Source organism: Littorina saxatilis, linkage group LG3 (assembly GCF_037325665.1).
Source record: "Littorina saxatilis isolate snail1 linkage group LG3, US_GU_Lsax_2.0, whole genome shotgun sequence".
NCBI lineage: Eukaryota > Metazoa > Mollusca > Gastropoda > Littorinimorpha > Littorinidae > Littorina > Littorina saxatilis.
Window position 1 is genome coordinate 27041530 of NC_090247.1, and position 14456 is coordinate 27055985.

At 43.7% G+C, this 14456-nt stretch overlaps 2 protein-coding genes across 3 annotated transcripts in view; one reads left to right on the plus strand and one right to left on the minus strand.

The window, feature by feature from the left end:
* Nucleotides 1-14456, plus strand: part of LOC138962037 (uncharacterized) — a 384447-nt gene that overhangs the window by 38020 nt on the left and 331971 nt on the right. The window lies entirely within an intron of this gene.
* LOC138962022 (uncharacterized) overlaps nucleotides 194-14456 on the minus strand; it is a 30606-nt gene continuing 16343 nt past the window's right edge. Inside the window, exon 2 of the mRNA XM_070333714.1 lies at nucleotides 194-6494. Within this exon, the coding sequence (XP_070189815.1) occupies nucleotides 4545-6494 (1950 nt within the window). The 3' untranslated portion in view covers nucleotides 194-4544. The remainder of the gene's footprint in view (nucleotides 6495-14456) is intronic.

Consider the following 14456-nt stretch of genomic DNA (forward strand, 5'->3'; position numbering starts at 1 on the left):
ACATAAGTTTCCGCGTTCAATGTCGGAATGTCAACAAACAAACAAAATGATTGGAACGAATGAAAAAAAGAGGAAAGGATGGAGACTGAAAGACATTTTCTTTAAAGGAGTGCAATACACACAACAATGCACAAGAAATAATTGCAAAGTACGGTCAAACACATCCACAAATCAATTATACATAGAATTTGTCATTTTGCAGGTTTTATTAGTTATTTCAATACAGAACATTACAATTGCTCATTATAACAAACACAATGTACACATGCATCGTCCACTTTGCCTCACACACTCAGTGATTCAGTGGAATCCCCATCTGAAGACTTAGGCCTACTACCCAATCTGAGAAAATCAGGTAATAACAAGTCGCGTAAGGCGAAATTACTACATTTAGTCAAGCTGTGGAACTCACAGAATGAAACTGAACGTAGTCCGCCGCTAGTGCAAAAGGCAGTGAAAGTGACGAGCCTATTTGGCGCGGCAGCGGTTGCGCTGTGCTTCATAGCCCGCTTTACTGTACCTCTCTTCGTTTTAACTTTCTGAGCGTGTTTTTAATCCAAATATATCATATCTATATGTTTTTGGAATCAGGAACCGACAAGGAATAAGATGAAATAGTTTTTAAATCGATTTCGGAAATTTAATTTTGATCATAATTTTTTATATTTTTAATTCAATTTTCAGAGCTTGTTTTTAATCCAAATATAACATATGTATATGTTTTTGGAATCAGAAAATGACAAAGAATAAGATGAAATTGTTTTTGGATCGTTTAATAAAAAAATAATTTTAATTAGAAGTTTCCGATTTTTAATGACCAAACTCACTCATTAGTTTTTAAGCCACCAAGCTGAAATGCAATACCAAACCCACGGCCTTCGTCGAAGATTGCTTTGCCAAAATTTCAATCAAATTAATTGAAAAATGAGGGTGTGACAGTGCCGCCTCAACTTTTACAAAAAGCCGGATATGACGTCATCAAAGGTATTTATCGAAAAAATGAAAAAAACGTCCGGGGATATCATACCCAGGAACTCTCATGTCAAATTTCATAAAGATCGGCCCAGTAGTTTAGTCTGAATCGCTCTACACACACACACACACACACACACACACACACACACACACATACACCACGACCCTCGTCTCGATTTCCCCCTCTATGTTAAAACATTTAGTCAAAACTTGACTAAATGTAAAAAGGAGGGGGGGGGGGGGGGGGGGTAAAATGGTGGTACATTTAGAGAGGTTATGAACATAAAGTCTGAAAAAGCAAGATCTTAAACGGGGAGAAGTCTTTCGTTTGTTTGAGGGTCTTAAAAGGAGGAGCTTTTGCTGTATACGCACCACTACACACACGTCCAGCACACTTGTTTAAAGGCACAGTTCTTCCCGTGTTAACCTTTCAACTGAATCACTCTCTCAGATCTGGCCAGGCTTTTGCATGCAGGTATTGGAACATCCCTCCCGGCTTGGATACATAACAAAGAACCATGCTCGTTGTGGTATTTTTTCGGAGGAAGGGGGGGGGGGTCCAATTTCGTTATCATCGGACACAGCTGGCTTTCTTTATGAAATAAATCCATCAAAACATTATCTTTCTGCATAGGAAGCAGTCGGGATCATTGTTGACGTGTGGCCCTGTGTGTTCAAGCAGAGGAATATATACCGGCACGGTTGGCCTAGTGGTAAGGCGTCCGCCCCGTGATCGGGAGGTCGTGGGTTTGAACCCCGGCCGGGTCATACCTAAGACTTTAAAATTGGCAATCTAGTGGCTGCTCCGCCTGGCGTCTGGCATTATGGGGTTAGTGCTAGGACTGGTTGGTCCGGTGTCAGAATAATGTGACTGGGTGAGACATGAAGCCTGTGCTGAGACTTCTGTCTTGTGTGTGGCGCACGTTAAATGTCAAAGCAGCACCGCCCTGATATGGCCCTTCGTGGTCGGCTAGGCGTTAAGCAAACAAAAAACAAAACAAAAACAAAATGAGGACTATAGCTCTAAGTCATGACACCAACAAACCTATGCGCAGTAGGCGACTAAGTCAAACACATTTAGGCGATAAAAAGGATAGCAAATACTGTTGGAGTACAAGTTAACCTTCACCGTATGATGCTTTGGACTTAGTACACAGCCATGGTCCGGATCGGATGATGTGGGTTAGTGTGGGATTTTCTTCTCTGAATATGTATGTGCTGTTGAATATGTTTATGTGAGACGTACAGACGTGACACTATACACTCAACTATATAATGATTTTACATCAAACTATACTCATGTGCCATGCTTAAAATAATCAACAACGACAAAACAACAGAACACAAAGCAAAACAAAAAATAACAACAACAAAAACAGCAATACATGTCAATAAACATAACCATATTATTATTCTATAACATCATTATTGAGTTTTAACAATTCAGCATTTTTTCACTGACATTGGTAAGCCACATACACAAACGAATGTAGGCCTGATCCACCCACAGGCACAGGCACTCGTCACGAGCGGGTCGGGATCAAAGTGGGCGGGGCCTGTGCGCTCTCAAGACTAGTACTTACTATAAACCATAAGAAAAGACGACCGTCCATCACAAGTGACATCCAAGACATAGGCCCCGCCCACCTTGTGACGAGTGCCTGTGCCCACACGCACACCACTGTGACGCACACCCACCCACACATACTCACAAACCTGCATTCCCAGACACATAATAATAATTATACACGCAGACTCGCCCGAAAGCTCACTCCCACCACCACCCGTGCACGTGTACTCACACGCACCCCGTACCATCCAACTTCATAGTAACTGAATACATAATCAAAGTTTCTTTATATACAGTTCATTTTTAGATAATATTAAAACAAATCATGCACCATATTTGTATTTACTTATACACACTTTCGTAATAAAAATTATATAAATAAATATTTTATTTTGTTGGCTTCTATTACAGGGTTGATAACCCAACAGAACTACGCGTTCTGAGAGGTGCACATTCACCCCTGAAATCCTTAAAATACAATTACTCACATTATTTGAAAAAAAACTCTTCAACTTTTTCACATTGATAAAAATAAGTTCAACGTGTTTACAAAATGTACACAGTTGTTTTTCTTTAATCTTCATTTTATATAATAGTGTATTTGTTGGATTAATATTATACGGTAATATTTCTTCACTGTAAAACTCTTAACCTAGTTTCTTCTTGTGTACATCCGCTTTCAAACAGCCAAAGAATGTGATCTAATTTAACCTGATATGTGTGTAACAAAAATGTAACAGCGCAAGGCTCACCCGCAAGGCTCATCATGCGAAACTAGTTTCTAATAAATGTGAGACCAAGAAGTGGAAGGGTGCTCCTATCTCCTAACGTAATTAGTATATATAGTAAATGTGCGAGTTACAAAAGCCGCATAAGTGTGCAAGCTTGACCACGTGATCATAAATCTTATTTTTTACAACAACAAAATCAAGTCGCCGAAAGCGATGTCAAACATGAGTAGCCGATCTGTCCTATATATAAATAATTTGGCAAATTTACTTAAATCGTTTTTTCCTGTTTAATACATTCATAAAAAAACGGCATGCAAAATTCAGGAAATTGAAAAAGTTTCCCAGAATTTTGGGGAAGATAACAAAATCCCCGAATGAAACAGTAAATTTACAAATTCACTCTAATTTTCAGGAAATTCGTACATTTCATAGTTTCAAGAATTTACTGACATATATAGATCACCGAAACAATTAAATCCTGGGATGGCAAAAAAACATTCGACTCAGACTTCTTGACTAAAACCAACAGTGTACCGAATGAACCGGATTTTCTTTGGTTTGAGCCCATTTTTAATTCAAACACAGAACAATTGTGTTTTCGAATGAAATACAAATCACTTTGAGTCGGCTGTAGTTGAGATAGAAGTTGGTGACTTGCGACGACAGTTAAAGAGTCCGTTAATATAGACTCGCTCGAAGAACTGGTTAGGAATATCGATTTGACCAAATTGACGCAGTACTGGTTAAAAGAAAATTATATAAAAAAAACGGCAATGTGTGTCTGCAGTATTAATAAATTTGTCAGCTTATTTCTCTCAAACCACTGTCCTAAAAATGTGTTTATAGACTTGTAAAAACGTTTTTTGTGAACTTCTTCAATGCGTCAAGATGTGGCCAAGGACAATTGTTTCATGTGAAAACACATGAATTGTTTTCATTTGATTTTTCTCAAAGTCACTATCCATACATTTAGATGCAGCCTGTGTGGTGTTCACGAGTGACCTCAGCTGGGTCCTTGGCTCAGTATGTTGGAGAAATTGGCGGGTGAACCTGTTTGTCAAAAACTGGTCGGCATTTGCGCTTTGAGAAGACTGACATTACCAAAAACAACCTTCGTTGCAGAGGCGACCAATTCGGTCGTTCCAAGGTGCTGTGTCTATTTTTCAAATAGTATCTATCTTGTTCACTTTGAACAACTGCATAATTAGGAACGTAAGATATAGTCTCCAAATTTCGTTTACAGGTACGCTGCAGTCTCCACATTTCTTTTACAGGTCAACAACAACGACTTCCCCACAGTCACATCCAATCCACAATCGACTGTTATAGTCGGTGATGAGCTGAACCGGTTTTTTCAAAACAACTGGTCCCGTACTGAGATAACAGTTTAATTTGCCGCCATTTTTATAATCAACAACGTGCACCCTGTCGTCTTCTTGCGCAATAACCAAAAGCATTTCTTTGCCATCGATCAAACAGAAGCGGGCGTCAATAGCTTCGTGGTTGAGCTGGTAAACGCAGTGTTGTGGGATATCAGCTGGCCCTTTATTCTCAAAGACCTTTGCTTCATTGCCATCAGCATAGGCAAGATACTTTTCCTGGGCAGACACGTCACGAAGTGCACCAGGGCATATGTCTCTTTCCATGATGACATGTCTTGTCCATGTAGATGGATTGACCGAGTTGATGTGCACACGAAAATATCTGGAGTCGTCAAAGAAGCATATGTAGTAACAGCCTGTGGCAGCACTCATCATCATGCCCTGGACCTGAAGATCAACATTGTGACTTTCTCCTCCACTTCCGCCTGGTTGTATCCATTTGATGGAAGCAATTCCAGATGACGTCGAGCACAACATGAACGTTACAGAATTGAGCGCTGTAATCATGTAAAAACTTTCAGTTGCCTGGGTGTGCATCTCGATCATTTCTCCTTCATCGCCTAACAGTTTGAGGTGAGCGACATCACTATCAGCACCTGCATCATCAGCACCTGCATCATCATCATCATCATCATCATCATCATCATCATCACCATCATCATCATCATCATCATCATCATCATCATCACCATCATCATCATCATCATCATCATCATCATCATCATCATCATCATCATCATTATCATCATAATTATCATCTGGTGAAAAAAGCACCCACAGTCGGCCTTTACTTGTTGGACAGATAGCATGTAGGACAGACTCCCCGTCCGTTGAAAAGACAAGTTTTTTGGGTGGCGCTTTCTCGCTGGTAGAGCTATTTTGTGGCGTGGTGACAGCATAGTCCTTCTGTGAAGACAGATCATCGACAGAACCAGATGCTTCGAGATCAGAGTGTGAGATGACATTCAGTCCCAAACCCACAAAAGCGCGCATCATGACGGGGTTGACAGCAGTGTTGTCGTGGCGACTCGTCAAGGAAGGCAGAGGAAGGAGAAGCTTCTCCTCATCCGCAGCTTTGTCCGTCAATGTCACTTTTAGGGACAGCTGAGACTGTAGCGTCATGATGTCCGCCTCATTGCCCTCCCGTAGAACGCGCGTGACATGGCTGCACTGAGCTGACAAAGTCGCATGGTTGTCTCGAATACGCTCAGCATTGTTTTTAATCTTTGCCTCCATGCTGCTAGTCGTTGATTGGACGCTTTGTACGGCCTCGTCACGCGATTGGTTGAGCCACTGCTGCAAGGTATCGACACGTGACTGAATGCATCGTTCGGCCTTCGCCTGCTGGTCTTTCAGCCTCGAACATTTCTGGTCCACAGCAGACAGCACGGCCTCCAGGCGTCTCCTCTCCGCCGATAAGCTCTCCAGCATCGCTTGCAGATCTGCTTTGGCCTTGGCCTCTGTGTCCACAAGGTCTTCCGTGCGGTGACCGTCATGCAAGGTTAGCTTGCACTGGATGCAGATGTTGGCAGAGCAGGCTTTGCAGTGAAGGACGACCCGCTGGTCTCGGTGCTTGTGACACATCTCTTCCTTACTTCCGCTTCTCGGGGTTGCCCCTTCTTTGCAGCTGTCCGAGTCTTCGGCCTGAAGGGACACAACTGTGTGGGATCGGCAAGACGTTATAGAGTCGTGCACCCTTCGACAGGGGCCACAAAACCTCTGCCGACACTGCAGGCAGGTGTGAGTTGCCTCCCTGTCCTCTGCGCAGATGTCACACAGTCGACGTGGAGGGGATGAGGTGTCGAGGCCCAGGTCTGCTTCGATGTAAAAGTTGTTCTGGCAAACAAAAACAAAACAAGATAAACACAGGCATTGAAAATACACAATTCAATAGTAACACTCACACCGACCCTGGCCTAAACATCACCACATACTGAAGGGCCCCAAATATGAACCGGATTCTTATATGGACCACCTTCTGTGACTGACTGACAGTTGGGGTTTAACGTCCTCTTAGGCCAGTTGGCCTATATTCTGCCGTGTGCTGACAAAACCGAGTAAGTCCACTGAAGCTAGTTCTGAGATAAACGACTTTTTCTGTTTTATTACATTTCTCAACAGTGACGAGTAGCTTGATCAACCTACAGAGATAATAAGATAAATAGCATTAATGTACGTTTACAACCCGAGTTTGATAATGATCTGATGGACGGTTTTTGTTTTGTTGGGCATTTTGTGGACTTACTTGGTTTTGTCACTTTTTTCCATTATATCAGATCTAAAAAATTTGACAGATCTAAGCAAGTGGACTTACTTGGTTTTGTCAAAACATTTGGAAGAAAAAGTAATGCTTTTTTTGAGGATGAAAGTCGCTTGTTCATTTCAATGCGTTATTCTCTCAGGTGCCAGGAGAAACGTTCCGTATAACTCTCGCTTACTCTATTACACATGTCGTGTGCACATTAGAGCGCTTACTTCCCTTTGCTTATTTGATCTCTAAACAACGCTCTGGCTCATTTCGGTACGATTCTCACAGATACTTTCGAAGCGAACTTGTAACAATGTGTGCGTTTGTGTGCTTGTTCTGATTAAAACCAGTCTTGATCTAAGGACTATGTCCAGTCAAGAATAAAAGCTGGTTCTTGTGTATGACTGTGTACGTGAGTGTTAGTTTGAGTGCCTTGAAGAATGATGAGCATATCAGATTGCGGTGATTTGCTAAAATACATATTATTCACGTACAATTTTTTAAGCTACACAGCATGTTTTTTTGTTCCGGCAATGTTTTGTTGTTGTAAGTTTGGGTGGTTCGGTTACTACTATAGTTACAGCCTTAAATCACATTATTTGAAATTCAAATCAAACACTATTTACCCGGGTTTGATGTCTTAAAAATCGTTTCTTGAAATTGTTATTAAGAAATATTTCTGGACATTAAAATGCTAGCACAGGCACGAAAGTGATTTTATTGCAGGTGTCAATGTTTCCTGAATCTATTTATAGATGTGTTACGTTTGAATTGATATTAAACAACTCAGGCCGGTGCCGTGTGGACATGGTACGGAAACATTCACTGTCCCGATTGACGGGTTTTAACAGCGAGGACGCAATTTTTGTGAAGCCGTTCTTCTTCTTCTTCTTTTGCGTTCGTGGGCTGAAGCTCCCACGTACACGGGGCTACCAACTGAGCTATATGGGCGGGGATATAGCTCAGTTGGTAGCGCGCTGGATTTGTATTCAGTTGGCCGCTGTCAGCGTGAGTTCGATCCCAGGTTCGGCGGAAATTTATTTCAGAGTCAACTTTGTGTGCAGACTCTCTTCGGTGTCCGAACTCCCCCCCGTGTACACTACATTGGGTGTGCACGTTAAAGATCCCACGATTGACAAAAGGGTCTTTCCTGGCAAAATTGCTTAGGCACAGTTAATAATTGTCTACCTATACCCGTGTGACTTGGAATAATAGGCCGTGAAAGGTAAATATGCGCCAAAATGGCTGCAATTACTGGCCGTATAAAATTTCATCTCACACTGCATCACTGCAGAGCGTCTAGAACTGTACCCACGGAATATGCGCAATATAAGCCTCATTGATTGATTGATTGACACGTGTGCTTTTGCACGAGTGGATTTGTACGTGGATGACCGTTTTTACAAAACCATTTAGGCAGCCATACGCCGTTTTCGGTGAAAGCATGCTGGGTATTTTCGTGTTTCTATAACCCACCGAACTCTGCTTTGGACTGCACGATCTTTTCCGTGCGCATTTGGTCTTGTGCTTGCGTGTACACACGAAGGGTGATAAGGCACCAGCAGGCCTGCACGTAAGTTGACCTGGGATATCGGAAAAATCTTCACCTTAATTACCCGTCAGGTGCGGCCGGGATTCGAACCCACGACCTTCCGCTTTGGTAAGTCATTTTTTTTCCAAATGATATTTTTTGTTCATCAAAAAGAAGAAATCAATGCGCATCTTGTGTGCTAATTTCTACTTTTTAGAGTGCTTAGATAAGCAGATATGAACAAGTAAGTCCACAACCAAAAACAACTTTTTAAGTGTGCATGAATGTTTTGACAAAACCAAGTAAGTCCAAGGGGTTCCCAATTTTCCTATATTAAATGATAGTTTTAAAATTCTTGTCAGACGACCCATACAGAAAATACGTCATTTTAAGTTTAGAACTCACAAATGACGTCATTTAAAGTTTAGAACACACAAATGACCTCTTTCGATAAGGCGAGACATAATGACGTCACCTTATGACGTTTTATTTTAAACATTTTTCTTCTCTATCTATATAATTCACCTGACGATCCTTGTCTCTCTCTCTCTCTCCCTCCCTCTATCCCTCCCTATCTCTCTCTTTTCCTCCCTCCATCTCTCTTTCTATCCCTCCCTACCTCTCTCGCTATCTCTCTCCCTCTTACTCTCTTCCTCCCTCCCTCTTACTCTCTTCCTCCCTCCCTAATTCCTCTTTCCCTTTATTTCTCTCTCTCCCTCCATCCCCCCCTCCCCTCCCCCCGTCGACCCTGATTTCTTTCCCCTCTCTCACTCTCTCCCTGTTTAGTCTCTCTCTCTCTCTCTCTCTCTCTCTCTCTCTCTCTCTCTCTCTCTCTCTCTCTCTCTCCATCTTGTGCAAATTCGTAATGTTAACGTTATTTTCACTGTTTTGTCATTTATCTTGACAACACTTCTTCTTTAGCAGCCATGCTTGCACCAAAACTAGAACCCCTACTATAACAAGTAAAATGCCGCAAGAATATTCGGATTGACTTTGACGTCATACTGGCAAAAACATTGCATTCTGATTGGTTATAGCGTCATAAAGGTTCTTGTGATTGGTGGATGGACTTACTTGGTTTTACCAGCAAATTGACATGTAATTTTTTTGGAGAAATGTTTGAAGTTGTGGACTTACTTTTCTATATCTCCTTATCTATTTATTTTACAAAGTCAAAATTTACACACAGGCTGCTTCTTGATCTTTTAGTTTTGATGAACAAAAAGATATCATTTTTGGGAAAAAATGGACTTACTCGGTTTTGTCAGCACATGGCAGATGTACTTTAAACAGTTTTTAAGGTGTGGACTTACTTTTTTATATCTCCTTATCTATTTATTTCACAAAGTCACAATTTACACATAAGGTGCGCCTTAATTTCTAAGCTTTGATGAACAAAAAATATCATTTTTGAAAAAAATGGACTTACTCGGTTTTGTCAGCACACGGCAGAATTGGGACAGGTATTGGTAATACGCTGAAGACATGGCGTGATACTTTGACTCGATAAAGCTCGCTGTGGCTGTCTTCTTCGACACACCAGCACTGGGTTTGTCTCGTCAAAGTATCGAGATACGATCATGATAATGAGAGACGAGAGACTATAATTATATGCATATGTGTCTTCGTGTTTTTTTAAGCCCTGAGACTTCTGCTGTAAACTTGGGATCTTTTGTGTGCGTAAGTGTGCATACAGGGGTGTTCGGACAACGAAATTAAAGTCTGCACAAAGTTGACTTCTATATAGTATGAGTGGGGCATCTTCGGATATTCCCGGCGTTCTGTTACTATTTTTAGAAGGTCACCGCAGTGTCCAGAACGTAAATTGGACCCGTAAATTATCCTCACTGTAAAAGTGCAAAGGTCGAATCAATTTATAGCCACGCGAAAAATACACTGTCATCTATCTCTCTATAGATACGGCTTCTCTGTGTTTGTGTGTGTGTGTGTGTGTGTGTGTGTGTGTGTGTCTCTCTCTCTATGTGAGCAACACCTGTCGATTGTTCAGTTCTGTTTGTGATGTGGTCTGGCGGCTTTTGTGTATTTGTATGTCATTCATGTCATGTCATTGTCGTGTTCTGTCACGTGCATGTCATGTCACACTCAGCACGAGTAATTCACTGCAGTTGCTGGCCCGTAGAGTGCGTTCTTTCACAAGCAAACATGCTGATTACATAGCGACTGCTTTAACGCACCTCGAGCTTACATAGCCAAGTCAGTGCTCAAATAGCGATTTTCTCCCGAATTCCTGAGGGTAAAGGGGGACAATCACATTTTCGTTGTGTCTTAAACACACGACACAGCTCCCTCTGCTCTTGGCGTGGGTCCAGAAAGGGGGCTAGCTGCCCTTGGTGGCGTTCCCACTCGCCCTGCAGGAGTCCTCGTGTTTCTCGGGAGAGAAGTGAAAGTCGCTAGAGGGGTGAGCTTCAGCTCACTCTTTGTCTAGGGACGCTTTTGTTACCCTGCTTTTATCCTGCCTTTTTAACCCTGAGCTGTTTGGCTTGTTTTTTCTTGGTGACCGTACCGTACCTTGTAAGTGATGAGCCAAGTTGCTAAACACAAACTGCCAAACACCACCTTTGCTGATAGGCGGGAAACGTTCATCTGGGTAGATAACTACCTTCCAACGGACACCACTGCTCTGAGGGAGCAAGATTGGTCCCTTAATATGGACCAAACAGCAAGCGGTTCTGACCGCGCCCCAGATATTCCCATGGAATCACTGAATGAGACTGACCGGGCCAGCCGGACTGGTCAGTCCCCAAAATCCAAACAGCTTAATAAAGCAATCACCAATGAGAAAACCAGCATATCTTCTCCTTTCAAGAGAAAGAGATTGCGGGAGGACGACCCTGAGGGGGGGCAGAGCTCTCCGGAATCTCTTCTCTTCCGGGATAGCCCCCCACGCTCTCAGATTACTGATCATTTTGAGGAAGACTTCACCGAAGTCAATCGTAAGAAGCCCAAAAAGAAAAAGAAGCAAAAGGTCCTCTGCGAGGGTCCCCCTCTTCAGGGAAACACAGGTATTTCCCATGCAACATCTGCCCGGGGGGTCGACACCTCCCAACCCCTAACTGAATCACAAGAAAACCAGACAACTCAACAGCCACTACCACCTGCCAATACACACACACACACAAAACAAAGACCCCGAAGAAAACTTCTTTACCAACCCAAGCAACCTCCTCCCTCCTTCTTAGAGTTCCCCGTGGTGGTGCAGGACCTGAAGGAGGGCCCTGCAACATTGCAGGGACTCGGCCTCAGGAGGAAAAAAACTTTTGACCTTGCCATCGGCGAGGTCAAAGAAATACGCATGCTGGCAGCTGGGAGCGTCCTGGTAGGGTGCTCCTCAGCATCACAACAAAACAAGCTATTGAGGCTAGACTCGATCGGCGGCATCAGAGTGAAATGCCACCGTCCGGAGGTAACAACCGAAGGTGTCATTAAACGCATACCCACAATACATTCAGGAACAGACCTGTCTGAGATGGCAGTGGGCGTGCGCGTCCGGATGGAGGATGGGAGTCTTGTAGAAAAGGGCCCCTCCTCGGTTCGATCTTTTCGCCGTCTTCTCCTTAGGGATGGGAAACCGTCTCAGGCGGTCCGTGTCACGTTTACAACGGCAATTCTTCCAGACAGCGTCGTTCTGGAGAGTGAGGTGTACGGCGTCGAACCCTACACTCCTCCAGTGCGGCGCTGTACGAAGTGCCAGAGACTATCGCACCTAAAACAACAATGCAAATCAAAAGTGCAGATCTGCCCCCGATGTGGCTCCAAGGGCCACGACGGAGCGACGTGCACCAAGGCCAAACATTGCGTAAACTGCAAGGGCGAGCATTCCGCCGCTTATCTTGGATGCCCGGAAATGAGACTGAGGCTGCAGGCCAATAAGATCAGGTCGGCAGCATACATACCATATTCTGAGGCCCTGGATCGGGCGCGGCGCGAGCTCGCCAAACAACAAAATAAAACAGCGACTGCCCCAGCGGAAATGAGGGACTCCTTCTGGCGTCCCCCTCCGCAACCGATCCGGCGGACCTCAACCCCCCGGTCCGGGTACTCTTTGGCTGTCCAGAGACCCCCCCTGGGTGGGCAAGTAAATAAAATACAAGAAATCAAAAACAAAATGACCGAACATGACAATACACTCCTTCCAGTTCATGCGGACAGTTCTGCTGCAACCGCGAAGCACCAAACAACTTCGCAAAATCCAAATCCTGGCCCCCAGGCGCCCTGTAAGTCTCAGACGGCTCGGGCAGAGGCGCCGCTTCATGGGACCCCCGGGTTAAAGGCCTCCCTCCTACGCAAAGCCCAGAACAGGAAGGAGGACTCGAAAGAAGAGCAGCTCTTCGAGAGGTTGATGGGGAGAATGGAGGAGGGATTGGCCCAGAGATTCAGAGAATACAAACTTAAAACTGAACAGGAAATAAAGCAGCAGATGAGGGAGGAGCAGGAGAAGGCAGAGCTTGAGCTAGCCGACGCTGCACTAGATAAGCTAAAAACAGGAGAGCAATATGCAAATTTAAATGAACAACAAAGAGGCCTTCAAGGTTTCATCGAGCAGTGCCTCGGCTTCATGGTTAAGGCCAGACAGATGCAGAGTCCTCTCGACCTGATCGACTCCCTCTCAGCTACATACACACAACTCTCCAACACCAAGGTTGAACGCTTCATTCCGGGCGGCGCCACTCTGGCGCTGGGCGCTCTTGCTGGTGCCAAGCAGTTGTCCGTGACGGATATGAAAGCTGTTAAAACCACTTTTTAACCTATTTTAAATCTGCCCTTTAACTTACCTTCTTTGTGCGTGTTAAAATGGCTGAACAAGGTGAAAGCGGTCACGGATTTATCATATTACAGTGGAACTGTCGCTCTATCAACTCTAACTTCTCTCAGCTATATAATTATATATCAAATCACTCTGCTGACATCTTAGTTATCCAGTCAGTCAAGAGAAAACGCTCCCTACTGCCTTCTATAGATGGTTTTGACTTCCCTCCCATAGTAGAGCAAAAGGGCTCAGGGCAACTCATTCAAACAGCTATTTATCTAAAGTCTTCCTTAAATTACAAACCCTTTGCACCTCTCATCCCTAGTTCAGAAAATCTCAGTACATGTGCTGTTGAAATCGAAATAAAAGGATCCAAAAACCTCAACATAGTTAACATATATTACCCCCACGGGTGTAATAAAAAAGGAACTACCGACTGGCTAAAATCCCTGGATCATGGCAGGGCACACTGGTGCGTGATGGGTGATTTTAATAATCACCACCCTCTGTGGGACTCTGCTAACCCTAGATACAAACATGCCAATAGCAACCTTGCTGACGTCATTTTGGAAACTGACTTTTGTATACTAAACGATGGCTCGGCAACCAGACTTCCAGACAGAGCTGACCATTCCCCGTCAGCAATCGATCTCTCCCTTTGCTCAAATGCCATAGTCACTGACATCGACTGGAACGTTTTCCCGGACGCCCTCGGCTCCGATCACTTACCCATTGTTCTTACCTTCCGCCACTTCGCCCCTAATCGCAATAACTCGGAGGTCAGAAAAAAGTACAATTACAAACAGGCAAATTGGGACAGCTTCCGTGCGGAGCTCGAGGGTGTCAGGGAGGAAACTCTCCTTACGGATGACATCGAAGCCTCTTACAATAACATACGTCAATGTATACTCACTGCTGCCAATAATCACATTCCGCTTAAATCAGTAAATCCTAACTGTAAGGCCAAAAGGAATGAGTGGTGGAATGCAGACTGTGATGAAGCCTTGGCAAACAAGCGATATCACATTAGGACATATCTCAGGCACTGCTCAGACGCTAACTTCACGAATATGAAGTCAGCTGAAATACAATTTAACCAGATCACCGCTGAGGCTAAACTTCAAAACTGGGAAAACTTTGTCCACAAAGAAACTAAAGATTACAAAGACTGTGGCAAAATCTGGAAGAAAATCCGCAGATTTAAATGTAGATACAGAACTAAAGAAAAGCCACTACTATCGGGTGATAAAA